The sequence below is a fragment of the Corylus avellana genome, chromosome 5 (genome assembly GCF_965113065.1).
Source record: "Corylus avellana chromosome 5, dhCorAvel1.hap1.2, whole genome shotgun sequence".
Classification (NCBI taxonomy): domain Eukaryota; kingdom Viridiplantae; phylum Streptophyta; class Magnoliopsida; order Fagales; family Betulaceae; genus Corylus; species Corylus avellana.
Window position 1 is genome coordinate 4822485 of NC_142494.1, and position 26692 is coordinate 4849176.

The following is a 26692-nucleotide window of genomic DNA, read 5'->3' on the forward strand; positions in this document are numbered from 1 at the left end:
AGATCCTTTCCAGATCACCTAACAGTGTTGAAGATTCATGTTCATTTTTTGATGTGTGAGAGCGTGATTATTGCTACGAGATTTTGGTTAAAGCATGGGAATGTCTTGCAAAAAGTTACTCTTAGTTCAAACGACCGTGAGTAGAAGGAAGAGTTTATTTTTGGATTTTCGCGGGGTTTCCTCATATCAAAATAGTGCCTGTTTGGGAGTGCGATTTTAAAAATTGCGTTTGATAAAACATGTTAAAAAAATATTTTTTTATCAATTGAGTGTTTGGATAACATTAGCATATAATTGCAATTTTATGGCCAAATTATTAATAAGGACATTTCTTTATATCAGTAAAATAACTAACATCGTCTATAAACCTTCATTTTTAACACCTCTACCCAAAAAAAAGTATGACTTATAATTCAACATTACCTTTGAGTTTTTTACTTGGCCAATTATTTTTTGCTATATTACTTGTTTCTATATGCTTTTTTGTTTTGTTTTTGTTTTTTGTTTTTTTTTTTTTCTCAAGACATAATCCAAATAAACATATAATAGAAAATAGAAGAACAATCCATCAAATTAAACTAATAATGTTTATGAAATTTACCTGTTATATAATTCACCAATAATTTAAATTAGTACTTGATAAATCATTAAAAAAAAAAAAAAAAGGGTAAATGTCGGATCACTATGCAGTGTACTGTGCACATCACTGCGCATGATCAATGCACAGTGATCTGGAAAAAAAACTCTACTGCACTGGAAAAAAAAAAAAAAAAAAACTCACGGTCGCTGTACACATGACTGAGCAGTGCTCAGTGATCGAAAAAAAAAACCTTATTGTGCACTGTGCAGGAAAAAAAAATTTGCTCGTAGAAACCGCGTCAAGCACCGTAAACACATAAAAAAAGCACACAAACCACAGAAAACAACATCAACCTCCATAAACACCAAACGGTAGAGAGCTTTACAACAGCAGAAGAGTTCCATGGAGAAAAAGTGTTTTGTCATTTATGATACGAAGGAGCACTAATGTAATAGACTTACTTTTTGAGTGCAAAAGTACTTGTTATTGGGAGGGCACCAAACAGCTGGTAATTATATATATAGAACGGAAAGAGAGCGTTGTGAGAGAGGTGCTACAAAAAAATAGTCCATCTCATTTTTATTTAATGCTTTTGTTATTTTACATGTTTGGAGGACTTGTTCGGTTGCCGAGTTGATCTTCTCGCTGGACTTACAGAGGGTCTTGGCAGTGGGATAGAGAGTCTGGTATTCCCCTTTTGCTGAAATTTCTTGATCAAGAAAAGATATGAAAAAAAGAGTGTTTTCTTTCTTAGCTGCCTATTTTACCTTTTTATCTACCTTACATTTGTGCTGTACAGAACACTCATAAACTGAAGGAAACGGTTTCGGTAGCAAATAATGCATGTTGGGCCATTGGGGAATTAGCGGTTAAGGTATGTTAAGCTCTTTATACTTATTCAATAACTCTTAGATGTTGCTGGCTTTTGGTTTTTATACTTATTCAATAACAAAAATGAAAAGCTTTTGAGGGAGGATTTTAATTTTATTGAAGTTCAACTATTATTTTTGGTTCTACTATATATGGAAATAGTAGTTTTTAATATGAAATTGTGAACTGCTAGATTGTAAATTGTTTGGAACTTCTTTTGGATGAGGGCTGCTTAGGTTGACTATTGCAGTATTGTATTGCTGACCTTAGGTTGATTATTGCATTATTGTATTGTTCATATAAGTTGATTTGTTTGTTTTCTTCTTTCTTCTTATGTGTAACAATGTGTTGTTCATATAAGTTGAATTGTTTGTTTGTTGTTTTTAGCAAATAGTGGTTGGTTTATTACTTTTCCATCGTTTTGTTTCCAACTCTTGGTGTGCTTGCATCAACAAGATCAATATTTTCTTTGCCTTGTATTATAGTGATCGCAAATGCATAAATGTTCTTAATCATTTTTTACCTTGTCATTCACTTGTGGTTTTTCTATTTGCAGCAAAATACGATGTCGCTATATCAACGGCATGTGCTGGACTTGATTATATTGTAGTGGAAACAACCAGTGCAGCCCAAAGATGTGTTGAGCTACTCTGGAGGGAGAATCTTGGTGTTGCAACTTTCATGATATTGGTAACTTTCAATTTCATATTATATAATATTCAGGAACTTATACTGTCCAAAAAGTTACCTTAATGTTTTTAAAACTTGAAAGACCTTGTTTACTTAGAAGTTGGGTGCTACATTGGTCTAGTTGCATCCTAGGACACATGACTGAAAAATATCATAACTTGATGACAGGATTCTTTGGAGCTCTTGGATTGAAGCTTGGACAAAGTTGTGTGCATGATTTTGATTTCTCCAGTTTATATCACTTCAGTTAGAATTACCAAAATATAGATTGTTCATATACAATCGATGATGACCAGGTGCTGAAAGGGAAGAAATAGGAGGATAGTGGAAGAGAATTGAAGAAAGTACAAACAATATCTTATTGCTTTATTGACCAACTGCACTCTTGATCTTATAAAATAGCTTTATGGTATATTGTGATACTTAACTAGTCAAACTATTACCTTAATTTGGTCATGTTTTTATTAAACCTTAGTTAGGTGAAAATGTGTGTAGTGTCAAATGTGTCCACGTATTGTTCTAGAAACTTGTTTGTAAAAGCTTGCTTTTGTTATGTATTGAAGAGCTGCTGAAAACAGAACATGTAGAAAAAGAAAGCACCGAAAAAATACAATAAGAAGAAGAAGAAGTTCAGTGTAGAAAATTTCTTGAATTTCCTCCCCTGTTTTACTCTGCTTTATGCTAATTTTCCGCAGAAATTCTACAGCAGGTTTTTCTCCTTATTCTCCTGTGTTTCCTTTGTTTAATCTACTGCCCATTGTATGGAGTCTTGCTCGAACATCTAGCCAACAAGTACTAAAGATGTTATATATATATTCTTGAGCCTTGATCCTGGATGGTAGGAGAGAGATCCCACTGGCTGTACATGCAACAGATTATATTTTGTTAATTGTTTTATGTACATTACATTGTGAACACTTGCTCAAATTTAAATTTATGGATTTTTTTTGTTTTGTTTTGTTTTTTTTTTTTTCTGATGCAGCTTTTTTCAGCCATACAATTCAAGGGTGGTCTTCCATCTCCATTTTTGAACCTGAGGACCTTGGAGGTTCTTACTGGTTTGAACAAAAGTGAAATCCCTGGAGTAGTTTGCTTACTCAGGAATGCTCTCTTACTTCACGCTCTCTATTGATTAAGTTGTTTTTGGTTCTATTAATGTTCAACCATGAGAAGGAGACCGAAGAAGAATTGATTGGTTATAATCAAAGTTTGTTGACAATGCAAATTAATATTGCAAAACAAAAGTTTGCTTGGCAATTGCTATTAAGACCCCAACCAATGCGGAATAAACAATTACAATAGGTGATCTTTGTCAAATAAAATATTGCAATTAACAAATGATTATCAAATCATAAATACTCATTAACATATATACCAATTTGTTGACGAAAAAGAAAACCTTATTGACTTAAGGAAAAATTGCTCAATGATAAGCAAACGAAGGTGTTAGGTTTTATTGATTGACTCATTCAGTATTGAAACAATATTTTATGTTTTAAGGATATTAGCTCGTACTAAGGTATGCAGTCGAAGAAGGTGAAGAAACTGGTCATAGAAGACAAGTATAGAGTTGGGTGTCCTGTAATGCCCTTCACAATTATATATATAAGATAACAATTCTGCCATTCTAAATGAAGGGACGGTTCCTCTCAGTTGAGGATCCCTTTCCATTTAGACTCCAGTGGAGGTGTGACAGTTTGAAAGTAATGGTAGGGAAACTCTCTTTAACCTCTCCATTCCGCTCCCACCAAAATGGGACCGTTGGACCCAGCAACGGTAACATCATTTGAATTTCCCACCCCTGTTTCCCACCAAGCCTTCAATTCCTACTCCTTCTACGCGTCTCTCATCCATGATTCGTCTCACAAGAACCGTTAATCCATGCCCAGTTACTGGACTCCGGATCGCAAGATGATAGGCTATTGATAACCCAAATTCATTAATGCAAGCTTGGCTTTTGGAGAAATTCGTTTTGCCTGTAACATATTCGATGAATTTCGTGAGCCGGATGTGTTTTTGTGGAATGCGATCATTAGGGGTTATTCGAGGCATAATATGTTTGGTGATACGGTTGAAATGTATTTGAGGATGCAAGTGGCAAGGGCTTTACTTCTCCGTCAGCGCTCAAAGCTTGTTGTGGCTTGCTGGATCTTAGAATTGGTTGCTGGGTTTAAGGGCAGATATTTAGACATGGGTTTGAATCGGATGTATTTGTATCGAATGTGCTTGTTGCGTTGTATGAAGCGTTGAGAATATTCAGTCAAATGAGACTGACCAATCTGATATAATACAGGGCATTATGTGCAGCTTTCAAATGTCTATGCTTCAGCCCGTTTGTGGGATTGTGTTGCAAAGGTACGTGTGTTGATGAAGGAGAAAGGGTTGAGTAAGGGCCTTGGGTATAGTTTGATTGAGATCAATGGCAAGCTTGGGGCATTTCTTGTGGGAGACAAGCCACATCCAAGGCATAACGAAATTTCTGGGGAGCTTGGGAGACTGGAGAAAAGGTTGAAGGAGGCAGGATTGCCCCACATACAGAATCTGTACTTGATGATTTGAATTATGAAGAGACAGAGGAGATTCTCTGTAATCATAGCGAAAGGATAGCAATTGCCTTTGGGCTCATTAGCACTCCTCCTGGAACTACCCTTCAAATAACAAAGAATCTTCGGGGATGTGTAAACTGTTATTCAGCGACCAAAATTATTTCGAAGCTTGTTAACAGAGAGATAGTTGTTCGGGATGTCACTCTTTTCCATCATTTCAAGGATGGATTCTGTTTATGTGGAGATTATTGGTGAGAGGGAAAACTTCTCTTCATGTTACAGTTTCTTTGGTTCAGTGTGGGTTCATGCGGAAGAAGGAAGCAAACAAACATTCCACCACCTACACCTCAATTTCTTAGGTACTAGAAATTATTTCAAGTTATATATTGAAATTTTTGTTATTCACACACACATGTGACTATTTATAGCCATATCTTGCCTAAATCAGTAAGAACTGAAAGAAAAAGAAACTAGGAACTTTCTATTTCTCTGACATTATTTTTTTCTGAGCACTGCTTGGAAGAGTAGGCAGAGTGGTTTACTCTAAAAACTTTGTTGCCAATACAATTCTAAACACATACTCCACTTGTATTTCCTATTACACGATGCCTTTTAAAGGAGAGATTGTTCAATTGAAGAAATCAGAGCACACCAGTCTTTTAGCCATGGCAGCTGATACAGAAACCTTGAAAATTTCATTGTCATAAAGACTAATTATACACCTTGTTCTGCCCCACATGATGTGAGGAGAGACGGCTTAAGGCCCACAGACAGAGCTATAAAGATTCCATTTTACTGCTCCTCCAGAGCCAATTATCTTAAGAAAACAGAGAATTTTCTTCTCCTAAAGCATCAAAGGGTCCTTATCCATTTATCCAAGAAGAGCCAAGCTTGCTCTTAGAAAATCAATGGGGATTGTAGAAAGAAGGAAATAAGATGCTCGTAAAAGTGGGTGGCACTCATGACCTAACCTGACCGGACCCATCCACTAAAAATATCAAATGCCGGGCCATCTTTCCTATTTCAAAAATCCATATGCCCAACTTTCGGCAACAAACTATATGTTATATTTTTCAGTAGAAATAAGTCAATAACATGTAAGTTGCAAATATTGTATAAAATTTTGCACGTGAAGAAAAACTTCTCTACTCATGGGAGTAGAAAAACAAAGCAAACTTCTTCATTCCCATTGAAACATATACAAGCTCCAAGTTCCAAAATAGAAGCATAAAGCAAGTTTCTAGATATATATAGATTTTTGTTTTTTTTTTTTTTTTATAAGAAGAAAAAAGGAAGCAGAGAATTTCACAAGAAAGAAAACATAACTTATGGAGGAGGAGACCAATCATACAGTCCTGAATCTTCATCAATTCCTTCATAGAATCTCAGCTCAAGCTCCTCAAGCCTTCCCTCATCATCCCACATGCCATAGTAACTACTATCATCATCATCCTCATCAAAATCCCCTATTTCACCCGCCATAAATTCCCAAGCCAAGTACTCACAAAGTGTCTAGCGAATCTGAGCAATCATCCCTAATTGTTCCAAACAAGCAAACAGAGCTGAAAGAATTAAATTTAATTCATAGTATAAACTGAGTATTAAAAAATAACAAAGATTATATGCCTTTTTATAAGCGAAGCACCTCCTAAATTAACTAGGAAAGGAAAAACAAACCTAATTGAGAAAAGGAAAACAAATCCTAATAAGAAAAGGAAAACCCAATCCTTAATAAAAAGTTGCACTTGCAGCCCTGTGCTTCACGTACGTTGGGTTGGGCTCTTCAGTTTTCTCTATCCCTAATAAAACTTTCACGTTTCAGCCTTCAAACCCTAATCCAGTTAATCCACCAAAACCGTACAGCCATGGAAACCAGGGTATCAAGGGGAAGAGAGCATCTTCTCAAGGAGGCGGTGGAAGATAAGGAGGACAGAATAAGCAATTTCCCAGATGACATTCTGCACCACATCCTCTCCTTCTTGCCCGTTCAATCCGTAGCAAAAACCAGCCTTTTATCCGCAAGATGGAAGTATCTCTGGGCTACGATCCCTTGTTTAGACTTCTCCGAGTTTAGCATAAAGGAGAAAAAGCATGAGAGAAAAAGAGAGGCCATGGAGTTGATAATAAAAACAGTATTGGCTGGTCGCCATGCAAACTTCAACATAAAGGTTTTTCGGTTTAAGGGAAATCTGGGTTGCGCTTATTTGCGTGATTGCATTTGTCAAGTGGTACGACATAGCGTTGAGGAACTCGAGCTGGACGTGTCGTTGGGTGGTGAAATATGTTATTTGCCTCGTTGTATTTTCACTTGTGATTCACTAAAAAGTCTCACACTGAAAACCCTGGACGACCGACTTGCATCATTTAGATTTTACTCATATAATGTTACAGGAACCGGCGGCCTCCCTTCATTGCAGGCATTGACACTAAAACAAGTGCATTTTATGGACAGACATTCGGCTGCGATATTTTCGGGTTCTTCATTCCCTGCTCTAAAGAGATTGACTCTAAATAATTGTATGGGAATAAATCTTCTCAATATTGGTTGCCCGGAGCTTGAATATTTACAAGTTCAATATATGGAGATAAATCACATGGACATCTCTGTGGGTGAAAGACTAAAGAATTTGCGAGTGATATCTTCATACCCCATTTGCAAGAATGGAAGTTGCGTCAAGATTTTTGCTCCGAATCTAGAGACTTTTTGCTGGGAAAATAATGAGATTCCTGAGAAATGGGAAGTACTTCACAGCTTCCCTTTCCTGAAAACTTGTCGGATTAATATAGTTGGTACTGGTCATCCTTTCATTGTTAATGCGACAATCAGCTTTCTATCCAATCTCGTCTCTGCTCCAGACCTTTATATTGACATCCATCAGTCGGCAAAGGTCAATTTCTTTATGTCTATTTATCTACTTTTTGTTTTTTCCCTCAAGTCTAAACTTTAGCGGGATATCTTCTATATATGGTCGTTTTTTTTAGGTCAATTTAGATGATCCTGAGGAATAAGTGAAAAGATGGTTGATCTATATATATGTATGTACTAAAATCCTGTATGGAAGTTCTATATATACTAAAATCCTTTCAAAAAATGGTTGCTATATATATATATATATATATGCACTAAAGTCCTGGATGGAAGGGCTGGTTAAAGATTTTCAACTGATGGAAATAGATGAAGACCAGGTGCTGAAAGGGAAGAAATAGGAGGATAGTGGAGGAGAATTGAAGAGAGTACAAACAATATCTCATTGCTTTATTGATCAACTGCACTCTTAATCTTATAAAATAGCTTTATGGTATATTGTGATACTTAACTAGTCAAACTATTACCTTAATTTGGTTATGTTTTTATTAAACCTTAGTTAAGTGGTAGGTGAAAATGTGTGTAGTGTGTCCACGTATTGTTCTAGAAACTTGTTTGTAAAAGCTTGCTTTTGTAATGTATAGAAGTGCTGCTGAAAATAGAACATATAGAAAAAGAAAGAACCAAAAAAAATACAAGAAGAATGTAGAAAATTTCTTGAATTTCTTGAATTTCTTCGTCTGTTTTTTACTCTGCTGTGTTCTCATTTTCTGCAGAAGTTCTGCAGCAGGTTTTTCTCCTTATTCTCCTGTGTTTCCTTTGTTTAATCTACTGCCCATTGTATGGAGTCTTGCTCGAACATCCAGCCAACAAGTACTAAAGATGTTATATATTCTTGATCCTTTATCCTGGATGTTAGGAGAGAGATCCCACTGGCTGTACATGCAACAGATTATATTTTGTTAATTGTTTTATGTACATTGCATTGTGATCACTTGCTCAGATTTAAATTTATGGATTTTTTTGTTTTGTTTTTTTTCTGATGCAGATTTTTTCAGCTATACAATTCAAGCAGGGTGGTCTTCCATCTCCATTTTTGAACCTGAGGACCTTGGAAGTTGTTACTGGTTTGAACAAAAGTGAAATCCCTGGAATAGTTTGCTTATTCAGGAATGCTCCCTTACTTCACGCTCTCAAACTTGAAATTGATCGGTGTCATTATGTGAGTATCAAACATATATAATTTAATCCTTAATTTTTTTTTTTAATGTTTTGCACTTCTTAATTGGACACTTAGGAATTTAGGTTGTGGGCATATCTTACAAAGGTAAAATGTCAGTATTGCTGCATTTATTGACTTGGGATGGAGATAAACCCACCAAAATCCCCTGCCTCCTGCGGTAACTATTCTAGTCTAACATCTGCTATTTTGATGTCCTTTCAGGAATGCAGCAGAACTTTATTGGACAACTTTAGTTACACAGAACAATTATGGGAAAACGAAGCTCAAGCTTTAACATCCTTCTTAAATCACCTAAAGGTGTTAAAAATTCATGTTCATTTTTCGATGTGTGAGAGTGTGATTATTGCTACGAGATTTCTGCTAAAGCATGGGAATGCCTTGCAAGAAGTTACTCTTACTTCAAACCGCCACCATAACGGGAAAGAAGAATCTATTTTTAGTTTTCCGCGGGGATCTCCTCATGTCAAAATCTCAATTGATTAAGTTGTTTTTGGTTCTATTAATGTTCAACCATGAGAAAGAGACTGAAGAAGAATTGATTGGTTATAATCAAAGTTGGTTGACATGCAATGCAAATTAATATTGAAAACAAAAGTTTGCTTGGCAATTGCTAATAAAACCCCAACCAATGCAAAATAAACAACTACAATAGGTGATCTTTGTCAAATAAAATATTGCAATTAACAAATGATTATCAAATCATAACAGAAAAATCATCATACTCATTAACATATATACCATTTGTTGAAGAAAACGTAAACCTTGACGACTTAAGGAAAAATTGGTATATATTAACATATATACCAATTTTTTTTTCTTATTTTATTATTCTTTCTCTCCCTTTTTCTTACTTTCGATGGTTCATCTTCACCGAAATACATTCATCCTCGATCAGTACCCAAATTTTTTTATTCTTCTTCTTCTCTTTCTCTCCCACTTTCTCTTCTTCTCTCTTATCACATTTATCACAGATTCCTCACCACGTCGCCCAAAATTTTTTCCCCCCTTCTTTGTTGGAGTGTAAAATAGAAGATTTGTTGGAGTGTATTGTGAAAAAACAGTAGTTAAAATAGTGAGTTGTACATTTTTATTAGCTAAACTAGCAATCATTGCTGGAGATGCAATGATAATGGGTTATTCTGATTAATGAGAAGGATGCGACCCTAGACCTATTTAGACTCCAGTCACGGGAAATGGATCTTTTCCATTTCATTTGAAATAAAGAGCATTCATTTAGTGTATTTAGGAGAGTAATATTGTCTAAAAAATATTACTTCCCAAGAACGCTATTACTTCCCAAGCCTCGTGACAGTTTGAAAGTGTGATGGTAGAACCTTTCTCCAGGAAACTCTCTAAACCCTTCTTCTTTTACCTTTCTCCATTCCCCTCCAACCAAAATGGGACCGTTGGACCCAGCAACGGTAACATCATTTGAATTTCCCGCCTCTGTTTCCCACCAAGCCTTCGATTCCCACTGCTTCTACGCGTCTCTCATCGAAGATTCGACTCACAAGAACCGTTAATCCATGCCCAGTTACTGGTCTCCGGATCGCAAGATGATGGGTTATTGATAACCCAAATTCATTAATGCGAGCTTGGCTTTTGGAGAAATTCGTTTTGCCTGTAACATATTCGATGAATTTCGTGAGCCGGATGTGTTTTTGTGGAATGCGATCATTAGGGGTTATTCGAGGCACAATATGTTTGGTGATACGGTTGAAATGTATTTGAGGATGCAAGTGGCAAGGGTGAGTCCGGGTCGCTTTACTTCTCCGTCAGTGCTCAAAGCTTGTTGTGGGCCTTGTGGCTTGCCGGCTTTTAGAATGGGTTGCTGGGTTTAAGGGTAGATATTTAGACATGGGTTTGAATCGGATGTATTTGTATAGAATGTGCTTGTTGCGTTGTATGCAAAATGCTGTTAGATTGGGCCGGCTAGGGTGGTGTTTGATGGAGTATGACATAGAACGGTTCTCTCGTGGACTTCCGTCATTTCAGCGTATGCCCATACCCAGAACGGTGAGCCGATGGAAGTGTTGAGAATATTCAGTCAAATGAGACTGAGCAATCTGATATAATACAGGGCATTATGTGCAGCTTTTAAATCTCTATGCTTCACCCCGTTTGTGGGAATGTGTTGGAAAGGTACGTGTGTCGATGAAGGAGAAAGGGTTGAGTAAGGGCCTTGGGTATGGTTTGATTGAGATCAATAGCAAGCTTAAGGCATTTCTTGTGGGAGACAAGCCACATCCAAGGCATAACGAAATTACTGGGGAGCTTGAGAGACTGGAGAAAAGGTTGAAGGAGGCAGGATTTGTCCCACGTACAGAATTTGTACTTGATGATTTGAATTATGAAGAGATTCTCTGTAATCATAGTGAAAGGATAGCAATTGTCTTTGGGCTCATTAGCACTCCTCCTGGAACTACCATTCAAATGACAAAGAATATTCGGGGATGTGTAAACTGTTACTCAGCGACTAAAATTATTTCGAAGCTTGTTAACAGAGAGATAGTTGTTCGGGATGTCACTCTTTTCCATCATTTCAAAGATGGATTCTGTTCATGTGGAGATTATTGGTGAGAGGGAAGGTCATCTCTTCATGTTACAGTTTCTTTGGTTCAGTGCTGGCTCATGCGGAAGAAGGTAGCAAACAAACATTCTACCACCTACACCTCAATTTCTTAGGTACTAGAAATTATTTCAAGTTATATATTGAAATTTTTGTTACTCACACACACACGTGACTATGTATAGATATATCAGTACTAACAACGACAGGTATAATCTCCCATATTTTGGTTCAATAAATTAAGAGAGTGAGAAAAAGAGAACCTTGAGAGTTCCTAAGTGTTTTTAGAAGAGAAGTGGAAACACTATGCTATGAGAGAAAATCATTAAGTGAATATATTAAATTAATATATAATTTCTCACTATTGTGTCTCGAAGAAAACCCTTTTAGAGGTAACCCCACATAGAGGTAACCCCACAAAACCACCAGCCATCGTATTAAATACTCTTCTACATTTTTGTATGAAGTCTGGAGCATGAAATCCGAAGACATTGTGTGGATTAAGTGGAGAGTGTATTGAGGAGTTGACTTGCAATATCAGTTAATTAAGGAAAGGACGGAATTCTTGAGTGTATCAATTGGTAAACAAGTCTGAACTGTACAATGTATGTCTTTAGGTGCTGAGCTGGTTTTTAAGTCTATATTTGCGCTTTTGTAAGTCTTGTACTTGTATTTTCATGTAGCATAACCATTTGAGCTGGACTAGGTCCAGTAGTTTTTCCATTTGGGTTTTCCAAGTAAACATCACATGTGCAAAATTATGTGTAATGATTTCTTAGATTATCTGTTTCATATGATGTATTTATTAAACATATAACATGCTTACAATGATCAATATATGTTTTGAAATATGCTTATTGTACTTGAATATTCAATCTATTTAGTTTCTGCAATATTTATATCTTGATTGGATAGCATATTGGATAATTTTGACTGTTTTCTAAAAGGTGTATAAATTTGTAGACATTGGCACCTATTCATACCCCCCTAAGTCTTAGAAATTGCTTGGCTATATTTACACATAGCGCAATTTGCTACTCTTGCTGGAGATCCACTTTCCAAAGGTAGAATGCTACAGCTGCTGCATTTATTGACTTGCGATCGAAATAAATCCACTAAAATCCCTTGCCTCGAGCGGTAAAAAATCTATTATAATCTAACATCTACTGTTCTGATGTCATTTCAGAAATGGGGCATAACTTTATTGGACAACTCTACTTACACTGAAGAACAATACTGGGAATCTGAAGCTCAAGTTTTTAAGATCCTTCCTAGATCACCTAAAGGTGTTGAAGATTCATGTTCATTTTTCAATGCGTGAGACCGTGATTACTGCTACGAGATTTCTACTAAAGCATGGGAATGCCTTGGAAAAAGTTACTCTTATTTCAACCCACCAGGAGTGGAAGGAAGAATCTATTTTTGGTTTTCCGCGGGGATCTCCTCATGTCAAAATCTCAATTAGAGGTATCTTATTTAGATGAAGTTTTCCAACATGTATTCTTTTTTTTTTTTTTTTTTTTTTAAATTTTTTTAAATTTCCAACATGTATCTGTTATTGCTACAACCATGCTATAAATTATAAGCCAAAACCAAAATATCGTAGCTGATAACCACTTAACATCCTAACAACAACAGAAAATGTTCCTTTAACGAATATTTTTTCTTTGCTTAAATAATAAGACTAAAAATTCCATATACACAAGTTAATTTGTCTCTTTCTTTCTTCTAGAGAAGCACAGATTCACAGGACATCAGTGGGCTAGACAATAAGCATCAAGAAGAACCTTTTGCGTTCACTTATGTAGTAAGAGCATTCACATCCGGCTCAACAAAATTTTAGCTAAATTTAGCCCAATTATCACTTTTTTCTATTTTATCTATTCACTATTTTGAAGCATTTATATCTGGCTCAGCATTTTAACTATTAACTTTTAATATTTTATTTAAAATTTATTATTTTTATTAATTTTTATTCTTTATGTAATTCTATAAGTGAGGAGAAAAAAGTTTAAATGATTTTTAATTAGAGGAGAGAGGATGAAACGATTTTTTTGTTAATAAAATTATAGATTGTTGAGCTACAGTGCTCAATAACTTTGTTGAGCACTGCAGTTCCTCAACAAACTCTTGGCTAGTTTGCTGAGCCAGATGGAAAGTGTTTTTAACAATATGGCTCAACAAAAGGCTATTTTGTTGAGCCAAATATGAATGCTCAATGCTTGAAACATGTATATGATGAAGAGATAAGCCACAAAGAACCAGCCTTAATTAGCAGATCTCTCTTCCCATCTTGCATACAGTTAAAAAGAAAGTTGTGTTACATATTTTTATTCCCTTAGATTGTTTATTCAAAGTTCTTTAACCTTGATAAATATGTTAATTGAGGTTTAATAAATAACACAATTGTTTCAAGACTGCCAAAATTTAACCCAAAATTGTATGCATCTCTTAATATAATACAAACCAAAATTGTTCCAATGTCTTAATATATAATGAATATGATAAGGGTGCTTATAAGCATGTTCAATAAACACTTGTTTAGCCCTAAAAAAAGCCACTTGGGCCTAAACATTTTTTTATTGTTTTGTATGTTTAAGATTAAACTCTTGTTTTAGTTAAGCTCTTATCCAAATGAATTTAGTGAATTAACCGATTTAACAACAATTTTGGTTAATATTTTGAAAATACCTCTAGCTTTACCATTATAACAGATACCCACTCTTAGTCACAAGTTGCATTGGCTTGGATCACCTCCAAGCCTAGGAGGCTAGGAAGAAGAGAAATTCAAATCATAATATGTCCATTTTAACAATTACATAATATGTGTATGTGTGAAAAAATAAATTATGTTGGAAAGACTCTCTAACCCTTTTAGACGTCACATTAGCATATTCATATATATCTTCTCACAATTTAGCTTGTTCTTCCCGCATATCCCACACTTCGCCTCTTGTCTCTTGTAGCTAGCGATAGTTGTGTCTCTTCCAATCTCTGCTAGTTTTTCCTGCATTCGTCATTGTCATGGGAGTGGGTGGCATAACGCATCTGAGATGAACTAGGTAGGTATGACATGCACCACAACCCATTCCTCTAACATGGCCGGAGCGTGGCCCCCTAGCACTTGCATGTGTCACCATTTCTTCTTGTGTGCTTTCGATGCCCCTCTTCATTTGCTTTATCTTCCGTTTCATATATATATATTTTAGCTAAATAATTTATGCAAGTAAGTTATCAAAATTTATAATAGGGGTGACCGAAACCACCCCAGGAGGGTTTGGGGTTGGCTGAGCCACCCACATTCAGTCGGTTTGGAGGTGGTTTGGCCCAATTAAGGTGATGGCTCAGCCATCCCCCACTTTTTCTTTTTTTATTTTATTTTTTTTTAAATTTTTTTTTTTAGAGAAAAGTTCACATACTCCACTCAAACTACTACGGTACTACCCAATTGACAATGCCACCGTCAAGCTTTTAATTGTGTCAATGTTTTCCCCAATGATGAAACTACCCTTAATAAAATAAAAACAAAAATACTAAAACTTCTAGAAAAAACCTAAAACTACAAAAAATAAAAATAAAAATAAAAATAAAATCAAGGCGTGGCCAAATGTTTTTTTTTTTTTTTTTTTTTTTTTTTTTAATTCCTTCTTATCAGAAAAAAAAATTAAAAAAAATTTGATATATTTTTATAAAAAAAATTGAAATTTTCGTTTTTATTTTTCCCTTAGATTACCATGTCTGGAGCCAATGGGCCTTAGTCCCAAGAATATGTGTAACAAAAAATTAAGCACACCTCTGTTCAAGGCATAGAGACCTATTTATAGGGTTTAAAACAAACCTTAGAAATCCTAGAAATTCCAGAAAAATCGTACTTTAATCTCCTAGTAAAATTAGGAAGCAATTCAAGTATAAATCGGAATAAGATTTATCCAGATTTGTGTTCTTATATACTAGGAAAAATTTGACATAGCAAACATCTGAATTAGGAAAATCCTATTTCACAATAATTTGTAGAATTTTGAGTTATCTTTTGAATGCCACTCGTTTCACCTTAATCTGATATTTGAGTTGAAACTTATGACCAAAATATTGAGACATGTGCAGAATCTTAAATTTAATCAAATTAGAGAAATTTCGATTTAATCATTTCCTTGATTTGATTAAACTTAACCACATCATATAAGCCATCTACTATGATTGGTTAAGTTTAACCATATCTTATCAGTCTTTTCAAAGTGTGCTTTAAGCTCAAAATCAATAAAATTAATTGCATGTTTCCTTAGGAACCTAAAAACACAAAATCAAATAATAAATAACAATGCTAAAAAATTAACATATGCGAGTTAAGGACTTGAATGTGCAACATTTGGCGCTTATCAAGGCTTTTGAAAAAAAAAATGACTAGTTTTGGAAAAGATTGAATTCTCAATATCAACTTGGTAGTTATAACAAATTAACCTTAGGTATAATTTATCATTGAAAACCGGCTTCTAAGGTAAGGGTACTTAAAATGTTATATACACATAATTAAGTATTTAACCAATGTGGGAAAAAAAAAAAAAAAAAACCAATGTGGGACACGTGAAATTGTAACAGTAAAGAAATTGTTGAGGAGTGACACCAAGTCGGTTAATATATTACGAAAAATGTTAGACATTTAAATATTTTTTTTATAACTTATTGACATTTATCAACATGTGATTGGAGGGTTTTAAATTTTTTTTTTGATAGTTTTTATTTTATTTTATTTTTTTAGTGAGTAAGTTGTAAATACATATGCTAATACACGTAATAGTACGTAAGTTGTAAATACTTATATATATATATAAAGTTTTACAAAAATTAGACACAAAAGAAAGAGTGCAAGACAAGAGACGTAAATTAGAACGCAAGCCCAACTAAGCTAAAGGTTGATTGAAACTTTGAAAGCCTAATTAATTAAGAAAGAACTGTTAAACTGTGTATCTAAACTGTGTAGAAAAAGGGCCTTGAATAAGCCTAATTAAAATTAAGACAATTCGACTTATACAAGAAAATATAAATTGACTTATTGAAGGAAATATAAGTCAATCAAGAAACAGTTCTCACCCCTGTTAGAGATAAAGACCATGTCCAAGTTAGCCACAAGAGGAATCATGATCAAGAAGTAGATAATATTTATCTCATATTCTAAGAGATAACATTGAATTCTATATAACCTTTACAAGAGTATTGATACGTGATATTATATTGAACTAGAATCCTAATTAGAATACAATAATGTTATCTATTTAGAATATATATCTCTAACACCCGCCAGCCGGTGCTTCACATAGATCGAGTTGGGCTCTTCAGTTTTTTTCTATCCCTAATAAAACTTCAAAACCTATCCCAGTTAACCCACCAAACCTGTACAGCCAGGGAAACCAGTAAATCAATGAGCAGAGATGCTTCTTCTCAAGGAGGAGATCCGTACAGTCAGGGAAACCAGTAAATCAATGAGCAGAGAGCTTCTTCTCAAGGAGGCAGTACTGGAAGATAAGGAGGAAGACAGAATAAGCAATCTCCCAGATGGTATTCTGCACCATATCCTCTTCTTCTTGCCCGTTAAATCCATAGCAAAAACCAGCCTTTTATCCACAAGGTGGAATTATCTCTGGACTACGGTCCCTTGTTTAGACTTCTCCGAGTTGAGTATGGAGGATAGGCATGAGAGAAAAAGCGAGGCCATGGAGTTGATAATGAAAACAGTATTGGCTGCTCGCCACCCAAACTTCAACATAAAGGTTTTTCGCTTTAAGGGAAATCTGGGTTTAGCTTATTTGCTTGATTGCATTCGCCAACTGGTACGACATAGGATTGAGGAACTCGAGCTGGACGTGTCGTTGGGTGATGAAATATGTTATTTGCCTCCTTGTGTTTTCACTTGTGATTCGCTAAAAAGTCTCACACTGGAAACAAGATTGTCGTTTAAAGTTTACTCATATAATCTTACAGGAACCAGTGGCTTCCCTTCATTGCAGGAATTGTCACTGAAACGCGTCCAGTTCATGGACAAGGATTTGGATGCGTTATTTTCGGCTTCTTCATTCCCTGCTCTAAAGAGATTGACTCTAAAAAATTGTATAGGAATTAATCGTCTCAATATTGGTTGCCCGGAGCTTGAAGATTTACAAGTTGAACGTACGACGATGAATGTCCTGGACATCTCTGCCGGTGAAAGACTAAAGAATTTGCGTGTGATACATTCCTTCCGCGCTTCCAAGAATGAAAGTTGTGTCAAGATTTTTGCGCCGAAGCTGGAGACTTTTTGTTGGCAACTTAATGAGATTCCTGAGAAATATTCAGTGCAAAGCTTCCCTTTGCTGAAAAAGTGTTCCATTCATATAACTCCTACTCGTGATGATCCTATCAACATTAATAATGCAATGAGCTTTCTATCCGGGGTCCTCTCTTCTCCAAAGCTTTATTTTAACATTATATATATGTGTACGACGAAGGTCAGTTTCTCTATTTTTAATTATCTATGCTTTTCAATATTCTTCTGTTTGCAATCATTTACGATCAAGTGTTAGTCTATGTTTAATTATCTAATTGCTTTATTCATCAATTAGTATGGAGATAGAAATATGCTTATATGTATACTTACAACAGTTGCACTCTTCATTGAAGAAATTCATTATGAAATATAAAATTATAAATAAATAGCAGAAATAAACATTGATATGACAATGCGAATCCTCTTATTTATAGGAGAATTGAAATAGATAAGTATAGTAAACAAATCTGATTGATTTGATTACAATCAAACCTGATTACAATCACCTAAATAACATACAATATCAATTTAATATATTTCCTTTAAGGTAGGAAAAATAATTTGTGCATGGAATGAATCTTAATTTGAAAAGGCCAGTTGGCTTTCCTTCTTAGGTGAGAGATCCCACTGGTTGTACGTGCAACATAATATTATTTTCTTATTGTTTTATGCAGATTGCATAATTGTGATCACCTGCTCAAGTTTTAATTGTGTACTTTTTTTTTTTTTTTTTTTGGTCTGATGCAGATTTTTCCTGCTATACATTTAGAGGGTGGTCTTCGGCCGTTTCCATTATTGAGGACGTTGCAAGTTTTTACTTGTTTGAATAAAAGTGAAATCCCTGGAATAGTATGCTTACTCAGGAATGTTCCCTTTCTTCAGGTTCTCAATCTTGAAATTGGTCAGTATCGGCTCTCAACAAGAGATAATGTGAGTATAATTTAATCCATTGGGTTTCTTACTTCTTAATTTAGGTTGTGTGCATATTTTAGAGCATAGCAGATCTTTTTTGTGGCTCATATATAATAGTTATGTTTAGTTCTTATGAGTCACTTTACCTCTCCAGTAAATCTCTCTTTCAAAATAGAGGGTGTTCATTTAATTTGATCTACCGTAATTAAAGTTTACTGTAGCAACTTCTACTAATATAATATGAATTTATCCTCTTCTAGTTTCTCTGTCATAGTCCTTTCTCTCTCTCTCCCCCCTCATCTAAGAATTACAAATAATATTAAAAAAAATAAAAAATATGATAGAGAATCTGTTGAAGGATGTATAGAAAAATGAATAGGTAGAGTAGAAATTTGTAGTTTTTCAGTATCTATTTTGGCTTATCTTGCTGGAGATTCACATTACAAAGGTAGAATGCCACTGCTGCATTTATTGACTTGCGATCGAGATAAATCCACCAAAATCCCTTTCCCCAAGCGGTAAAAATTCTATTCTAGTCTAACATCTACTGTTCTGATGTCATTTCAGAAATGGGGTATAACTTTATTGGACAACTCTGGTTACACTGAAGAACAATACTGGGAATCTGAAGCTCAAGTTTTAAGATCCTTCCTAGATCACCTAAAGGTGTTGAAGATTCATGTTCATTTTTCGATGCATGAGACCGTGATTATTGCTACGAGATTTCTACTAAAGCATGGGAATGCCTTGGAAAAAGTTACTCTTATTTCAAACCACCAGGAGTGGAAGGAAGAATCTATTTTTGGCTTTCCGCGGGGGTCTCCCCATGTCAAAATCTCAATTAGAGGTACCTTATTTAGGCAAAGTTTTCCAACATGTATCTTTTATTGCTAAAACCATGCTATAAAATATCAGCCAAATTCCATATACGCAAGTTAATTTGTCTCTTTCTTTCTTCTAGAGAAGCACAGATTCACAAATTATCGGTGGGCTGGACAATAAGCACCAAGAAGAACCTTTTGCTTTCTCCTTTGTAGTAAGAGCATTCACATTCAGCTCAACAACGGTTTAACTAAATTTAGCCAAAGTATCACTTTTTTCTATTTTTGCTATCAACTTTTTTAAAGTATCTACACTCCGCTCAGCATTCTAACTATCACCTTTTAATATTTTATTTACAATTTATTATTTTTATTAATTTTTGTTCTTTGTGTTGTTCTACAAGTGAGGGGAAAGAAGTTTAAATGATTTTTAATTAGAGGAGAGAGGATGAAATAATTTTTTTATTAATAAAATTATAGATTGTTGAGCTACAGTGCTCAACAACTTTGTTGAGCACTGTATCTCCTTAGCAAACTCTTGGCTAGTTTGCTGAGCCGGATGGAGAGTGTTTTTAACATTATGGCTCAACTAAAGGCTATTTTGTTGAGCCGGATATGAATGCTCAATGCTCGAAACATGTATATGATGAAGAGATAAGCCACAAAGAACTAGCCTTAATTAGCAAATCTCTTTTCTCATCTTGCATATAGTTAAAATGAAAATTGTGTTATATATTTTTATTCCCTTAGATTGTTTATTCAAAGTTCTTTAACCTTGATAAACATGTTAATCGAGGTTTAATAAATAACACAATTGTTTCAAGACCGCCAAAATTTAATCCAAAACTGTATGCATCTCTTAATATAATACAAACCAAAATTGTTTGAATATCTTAATATATAATACTACCCAAAAGGAGTATAATAGAACCCAAAAGTTTTTTGACCTGATAGTTATGCCAAATTTCCTACAAAAATTGGGATCAAGTTTTTAGAAAATAACAACAGGCTTTTCCCGTGGGGGGTCATTGCACCAGAACAACTACTCGAATCTGACCCAAATTAATGCAAATCTCTTATTTAGTAAAATATTCACAGAAACCAAAAACCATACCTGCAACATATACCTACATATATTACTCAAAAGGGTGGGCAAAATATCCGATTACTGTCTACCGATGGTCACCAAACTGCTATCAACTGCTAGCTTACCGACTTTACTGGCTTTTGGCTATTGGTAATCAAAATAAAAATTTATACCGACCTCAGTAACCGAACCGAATTGAAACTGACTTAACCGCCAAAGTTTTGTAGGGCAGCGTCCTAAAATATATTAATCAGTTCTCATTTGATTTTATGTATATTAGTGACTGTTTGTAATAATCTAAGATAATGAATATGTTAAGGGTGCTTATAGGCATGTTCAATAAACACTTGTTTAGTCCTAAAAAAAATCATTTAGGCCTAAAAAAACGATTTTATTGTTTTGCATGTTTAAGAATAAACTCTTGTTTTAGTTAAAAAAGAAAAAAAAAAAAAAGGAAAAAAAAAAAGAGAGAAAAAAAAAAGAGGGCCTCTAAAAGGTTCAAAACAACCAATTTTTGGCCCATTTACAAATAGTATCAGCCCAATTACAAAAAAAAAAAAACCCACTATTAACCGATTAATCGACCAGTTTTAACCAAAATTGTCTTTTAAAATTTTTTTAAATTTATTCTTATCGAAATGAATTTGGTGAATTAACGGATTTAACAACAATTTCGGTTAATATTTCGAAAATACCTCTAGTGTTACCACTATATATAACGGATACCCACGTCTAGTCACAAGTTAAATTGGCTTGGATCACCTCCAAGCCTAGGAGGCTAGGAAGAAAAGAATTTCAAATCGTAATCATGTCCACTCTAACAATTACATAATATGTGTATGTGTGAAAAAAATAAATTATATTAGAAAGACTCTCTAACCCTTTCGCATATTCATATATATCTTAGAAGTCACATTAGCATATTCATATATATCTTCGAATTCCCACATTTTAGCTTGTTTCTTCCCGCATATCTCACAGTTCGCCTCTTGTCTCTTGTGGCGATAGTTGTGCCTTTTCCAATCTCTGGTATTTTCTCCTGAATTCGTCATGGTCATGGGAGTGGGTGGTGCATGTAACGCATCTGAGATGAACTTGACGAGGTAGGTATATATGACACCACACCTCATTCCTCTAACATGGCCGGAGCGTGGCCCCCTAGCACTTGCATGTGTCACCATTTCTTCTTGTGTGCTTTCAACGCCCTCTTTATTTAGGTTTCATTCTGCACAAGCCATATAAACTTTAGCTAAATAATTTATGCAAGTAAGTTATAACAATTTATAACAGGGGTGGCCGAAACCACCCCAGACCCTAATCACCCCAAAAGGATTTAATTAATTGGAGTTGGCTGAGCCAACCTCATTTAGCTGGTTTGGGGTGGTTTGACCCAATTAAGGTGATGGCTCCGCCATTATCCACTTATTTATTTATTTATTTTTACATAATTAAGCTTTATTTATTTATTTATTTTGTTTACGCTTTACCTCCAAAATCATTTATGTTTACACTTTACCCTGAGGGCATTTTTCAAAAATTTTGGTTGAAAAATGTCATGTGCCACACACGTGACTTGGTTTCCGTCCAAATAGACAGATTTGATGGACGGATGATATTTTTTGCCAACCTCAAATACAAGAGGTCTTTCGTTGATTTTTAAACATTGGACGTTAAAACACAAATGCGTCGATACTTGAAGGGTAAAATGTATTTTTTTCCTTTTTTTTTGTGCCAATATTTTTAATTTTTTGGATTAATAAGAATTAAATTAAACACAAAAGAAAGTGTACAAGCAAGAGACGTAAATTAAAAGCAAACCCAATTTGGCCAACTTCACCAAACCCATTAATATAAATAGACTTTACATTTGAGAGTTTGAGTACATGTATATAATGTTTGAAACTAAATTGAAGATTTATTTCAGATATTTAAAAGGCTAAGATAAATTCAAAGTTGATACTATTTTATCTAATAGAGGTTAATTTCTATGGAGATGGACTCTTGTATCATTAAAGTGTTGATAGAATTGGAGATATGCTTGAGTTTGAATCTGCCGTGATAATTGGTAGATTGGTTAACAGGCTCTTCAGCTTTCTCTATCACGTATAAAACTTTCAGGTTCCAGCCTCCAAACCCGTACAACCATGGAAACCTGCAGGGCTTCAAAGAGAAAAAAGCTTCTTCCGAAGGAGGCGGAGGCGGTGGAAGATAAGGAGGACAGGATAAGCAATCTCCCAAATGACATTCTGCACCACATCCTCTGCCCCTTGCCCGTTAAATCCATAGCACAAACCAGTGTTTTATCCACAAGGTAGTATTGTCTCTAGCTACGCACCACCGGCAGTTTCTCCAAGCGCCTCACGCGCTGCCACAGTGATTCCTTTCGGCCAATCAACCATCAAAAGTGGTGTCTTGGCCCCAGATCGGTGGATCTGTGCATTTTGAGCATCTTCCAGGCGTGCATGCGCCCACACGTGCCTCCTAGAGAAGCTGTAGGAATTCCAACCTCCGCCATGTGCCACCACGTCTGGTGGATCAGCCTGGTTTTCAGACCATTCTACAGATCTGCCACCAGCCGTCCTGGAGTTGAGCCTCCATGAGCCTCCACGCGTCGGCAGAGCATCCTACTCGTGGGCTTCACACGCCAAAGCAGCAGCCGCAGGTGAGGCTGCCTCCTTTCCTTCAGCCACCCCTTGTCTCTAACCCGGCTTACTCTCAAACCGGTCCAAATAGTCAACTCGATTCAGTGGGTTAGACTCGGTTCACTCAGATCCGTAACAAATAAGATCTTACCCCATTCAGCCGAATGGGCCAATCGGGTCAATTCCTACAACCCGGTCCAAAGCAGTCAACCTAGTTCACCGGGTTAGACCCAAGTCATTTCTTTTCGGGTCAGACCCTATTCAATGGTCCACGAGTTTTGGCCAATTTTGGCCCAATCAAATTGGCCCACCACCAATGATTAAATCCATCAAAATTTATTCAATAAGGCTCCAGCCCAAGTCTTAGTCCCAGTTCATGACCCAAATCATTCACTGCCACTAGCAACCACCATCGGCAGCCAGCATCCGCTGGCCTCCACCTTCGGCTGCCACCCTCTAGCCACTACTCCGGCGACTTTTCTAGCAAACCCAAAAAAAACAAAAAATTATTTCCCTTTCTTTTTCCCAAACTCAAGCTTCCATTGGAGGGAATGTTAGAATATTTTATATTATTCTCTAAAGTTTATTGTCTTTTCTATTAGGGTTTATTCTCTATCTTAATTAGTTTAGGGTTTCTTGCTTATTACTCATAGCCTCTCTATTTATGGAAGCCTCTGTAATCACATTAATATATCAGACTCAATATAATGTAGTCCTATATGCTTCCCCTCTCTCTCTCTCTCTCTTCTCTCTATCTTTCTTTTGCTCCAATATATTCAACAAGATATTTAATAAGAAGGAAGTGTTTGGCCAAAGATCAAAAAAGAATATTCCAAAAGGGGAATGCATTGGCTAGAAGATATTTACAGTATGAAATCATCTCATATGATAGTGAGTGTTACTAGTCTCACGAAATCATCTCTAGCTAGCTATATCACTTATCAAAAAATATAAAAAAATAAAAAATAAAATCTCTAGCTATATCTATGTTAATTATGGTGGTATTAGAGGTAGCTTATGTGGATAAAGTATATATATATATATATATATAGCCAAGCTGTGGAAAAAGTTGGAGCCGCCAGCCGGTGCTTCACGTAGAGTTGGTCCCTTCAGTTTTCTATATCCCTACAAACCTTAATTATCCAGTCAGTTAACCGTACGTGCAGGCACGGAAACCAGGGCATCAAGGAGAAGAAAGCTTCTTCTAAAAGAGGCGGTGGAAGATAAGGAGGACATGATAAGCAATCTCTCAGATGACATTCTGCACCTCATCCTTTCCCTTTTGCCCGTTAAATCCATAGCACAAACCAGCGTTTTATCCACAAGGTGGTATTATCTCTGGGCTACGCTCCCTTGTTTAGACTTCTCGAAATTCGATGAGGGATATCCTAAAAAGACCATGGAATTCATAACAACAGTATTGGCCCGTCGACATGCAAACTCCAATATAAAGGTTTTTCGCATTAGAGGACATCTGAGTTTGACTTGTTTGCATGATTGCATTCGCCGCTTGGTACGACATAGAGTTGAGGAACTTGAGCTGGACGTCGCGGTACTTGGCGATCGATTTAATTTGCCTCCTGGTCTTTTCGATTGCGATTCACTAAAAAGTCTCACACTGAAAATCCATTATTATCCCTACGGCCTAATTGGAGATTCTGATTTTACAACAACCGGTGGCCTTCGACCACTGCAGGCATTGACACGGAAACACGCGCGTTTTTGTGACAATATTTCGGCTGCGTTATTTTCGGCTTCTTCATTCCCTCTTCTAAAGAGATTGGCACATGATTGTAATAGAATGACTCATCTCAACATTGGTTGCCCGGAGCTTGAAGATTTACAAGTTGAACACACGATGGTGAGTGTCTTGGACATCTCTGCAGGTGAAAGACTAAAGAATTTGCGAGTGATACCTTCCTTCTGCCTTTCCACTTCCAGGATTAATGAAAGTCGCGTCTAGATTTTTGCGCCGAAGCTGGAGACTTTTTGATGGGAAAATAATGAGTTTCCTAGGAAATATTCAGTGCAAAGCTTCCCTGTCCTGAAAACTTGTCCCATTTCTATAATTTCTTCTCGTCGTTATTGTTTCAACATTAATGCGGCAAAGATTAATCATGCAATCAGCTTTCTCTCTTCCGAGGTCATCATAACTCAAAACCGAGGTCATCTTTACTCAAAAACTTTATATTAACATTACATCTTTATGTGCGGCAAAGGTCAGTTTTTCTATGTTTAATTATCTAATTTTTGTGTGTTAGATGGCAAAACATATTAGAAAAAAGCTCTGCTCTCTCTCTTCCAGAAACAGAAGAGAAAACATCCCCCTTTAATCTCCGGCAATCTAGTGGGGAGGGATTCGCGGCTCCCTCCTCCCACCCTTTTCCCCCTACTTCCCCCTTCCCTTCTTGCCGCTTCGGTGGTGTTATCCGCCTCTTTGGAGGTCCTCTCTTTGTCCAAAAGCACCACCAACCCATTCTCCACTGCTGGTCGCCCGGCTTTAGCATCATACGGTTGTCCTCTGCCATGGATCTGCAAACCTTTTCAAAATCCGATCTCAAAATTTCAAGAAGCCACACCCAAAGAAGCACCGCTCCACTAGAATCTTGGGTCTCTCAGCTTTCAGACACCATTAGCCATGCCACTGTACGAGCACCATGTGCTGACATGTGGTCTACACGCACCCGAGAGTAGATCTTACTCTCTGGCGCATGTATCACACGCGTTGTCACGTGGAGCACCCTATGCAACGTGTGCTACCTTCCTCCAGCACTCCACCCTATCGCTGGCCCTTTCTGGAGTGCATAATTAAAATAATAGTTCGGTCGATTTTCTCTTGCAAGATAGTAAATGAATGGAATTGGAACATGGATGGAATATAATGAAATAGAGCAGATTTGAGGTTCCTTCTGAAATGAGGCATGGAACAGAGCCACTATAAAGAAGTTCTTGGAGTTACGAAGGAAACTTCGAGCTCATATTGGTCATCGGTTGAGAACAGGAATTGAACTCTCTGTGAGATCTAATCGTCCGTTGTTCATCAGTAGCTCAGTGGTAGAGCGGTCGGCTGTTAACTAACTAGTCGTAGGTTCAAATCCTACTTAGGGAGATTTTATTCATTATGAATTCTTTAATTCGGAATGAAAGGGTTCGCCTTGACCATTAAGAGTAGGTAGCCCATTGCCTCTGTCTTTGTTTCTATTGGATTCTATGTCATTGTATCACATTCTGTTTTGCGATATTTGTGAATCACCATCAATACCTCAGTGTGTGGGTATGAGGATGAAGATGTGCTTATATATATAATTGCACCCTTCTTGATAACAACATGTTTTAAAGTTGTGATAACCTATGTGAGAGTAGGAAAGTCTGGTTCAGAGAGCCAAAAGCGGACAATAATCATTGGAGTGGAGCGTTATAGTTAATCTTATAAAATAGCTTGTTTGCGGTTTTTATACTTGCTTATAGGCTCTAGAAAATGTGTTTTATTTGTGCCCACAGTTTTATTAATTACAGTCGCAATTATAGTATATTGTGCTATCTTTGTTGCTGGGAAGTATCACACACTACAAGAAACTGACTCATCAGGGGCGACTTATTAGGGGCGACTTTATAGTCGCCCCTAATA

General features: G+C 36.1%; 2 protein-coding genes and 2 pseudogenes across 4 annotated transcripts in view; all 4 read left to right on the forward strand.

The window, feature by feature from the left end:
• Window positions 1-3366, forward strand: part of LOC132181453 (putative F-box/FBD/LRR-repeat protein At4g03220) — a 15482-nt gene extending 12116 nt beyond the window's left edge. Inside the window, exons 6-10 of one of the 3 annotated variants that reach the window (XM_088516452.1) lie at window positions 1195-1266; window positions 1380-1454; window positions 2007-2140; window positions 2309-2484; window positions 3123-3366. The gene's annotated coding sequence lies outside the window, so the exon portion shown is untranslated. Of the gene's footprint in view, window positions 418-1194; window positions 1267-1379; window positions 1455-2006; window positions 2141-2308; window positions 3067-3122 lie in introns of those variants that run through there. The other 2 variants (XM_088516453.1, XM_088516454.1) reach the window with 2 other exon arrangements.
• Window positions 3367-6551: 3185 nt separating this feature from the next.
• LOC132181670 (putative F-box/FBD/LRR-repeat protein At4g03220) lies at window positions 6552-13116 on the forward strand (annotated as a pseudogene).
• On the forward strand, window positions 10812-11346 carry LOC148585255 (pentatricopeptide repeat-containing protein At3g12770 pseudogene; annotated as a pseudogene).
• A 3614-nt stretch (window positions 13117-16730) lies between the features above and the next one.
• Window positions 16731-25027, forward strand: LOC148585256 (putative F-box/FBD/LRR-repeat protein At4g03220). Its single transcript, XM_088516681.1, has 5 exons — window positions 16731-17783; window positions 18350-18532; window positions 19082-19361; window positions 22541-22733; window positions 24211-25027. The coding sequence occupies exons 1-5, from the start codon at window positions 16731-16733 to the stop codon at window positions 25025-25027; spliced, it is 2526 nt and encodes an 841-aa protein (XP_088372807.1).
• Window positions 25028-26692: the final 1665 nt, after the last annotated feature.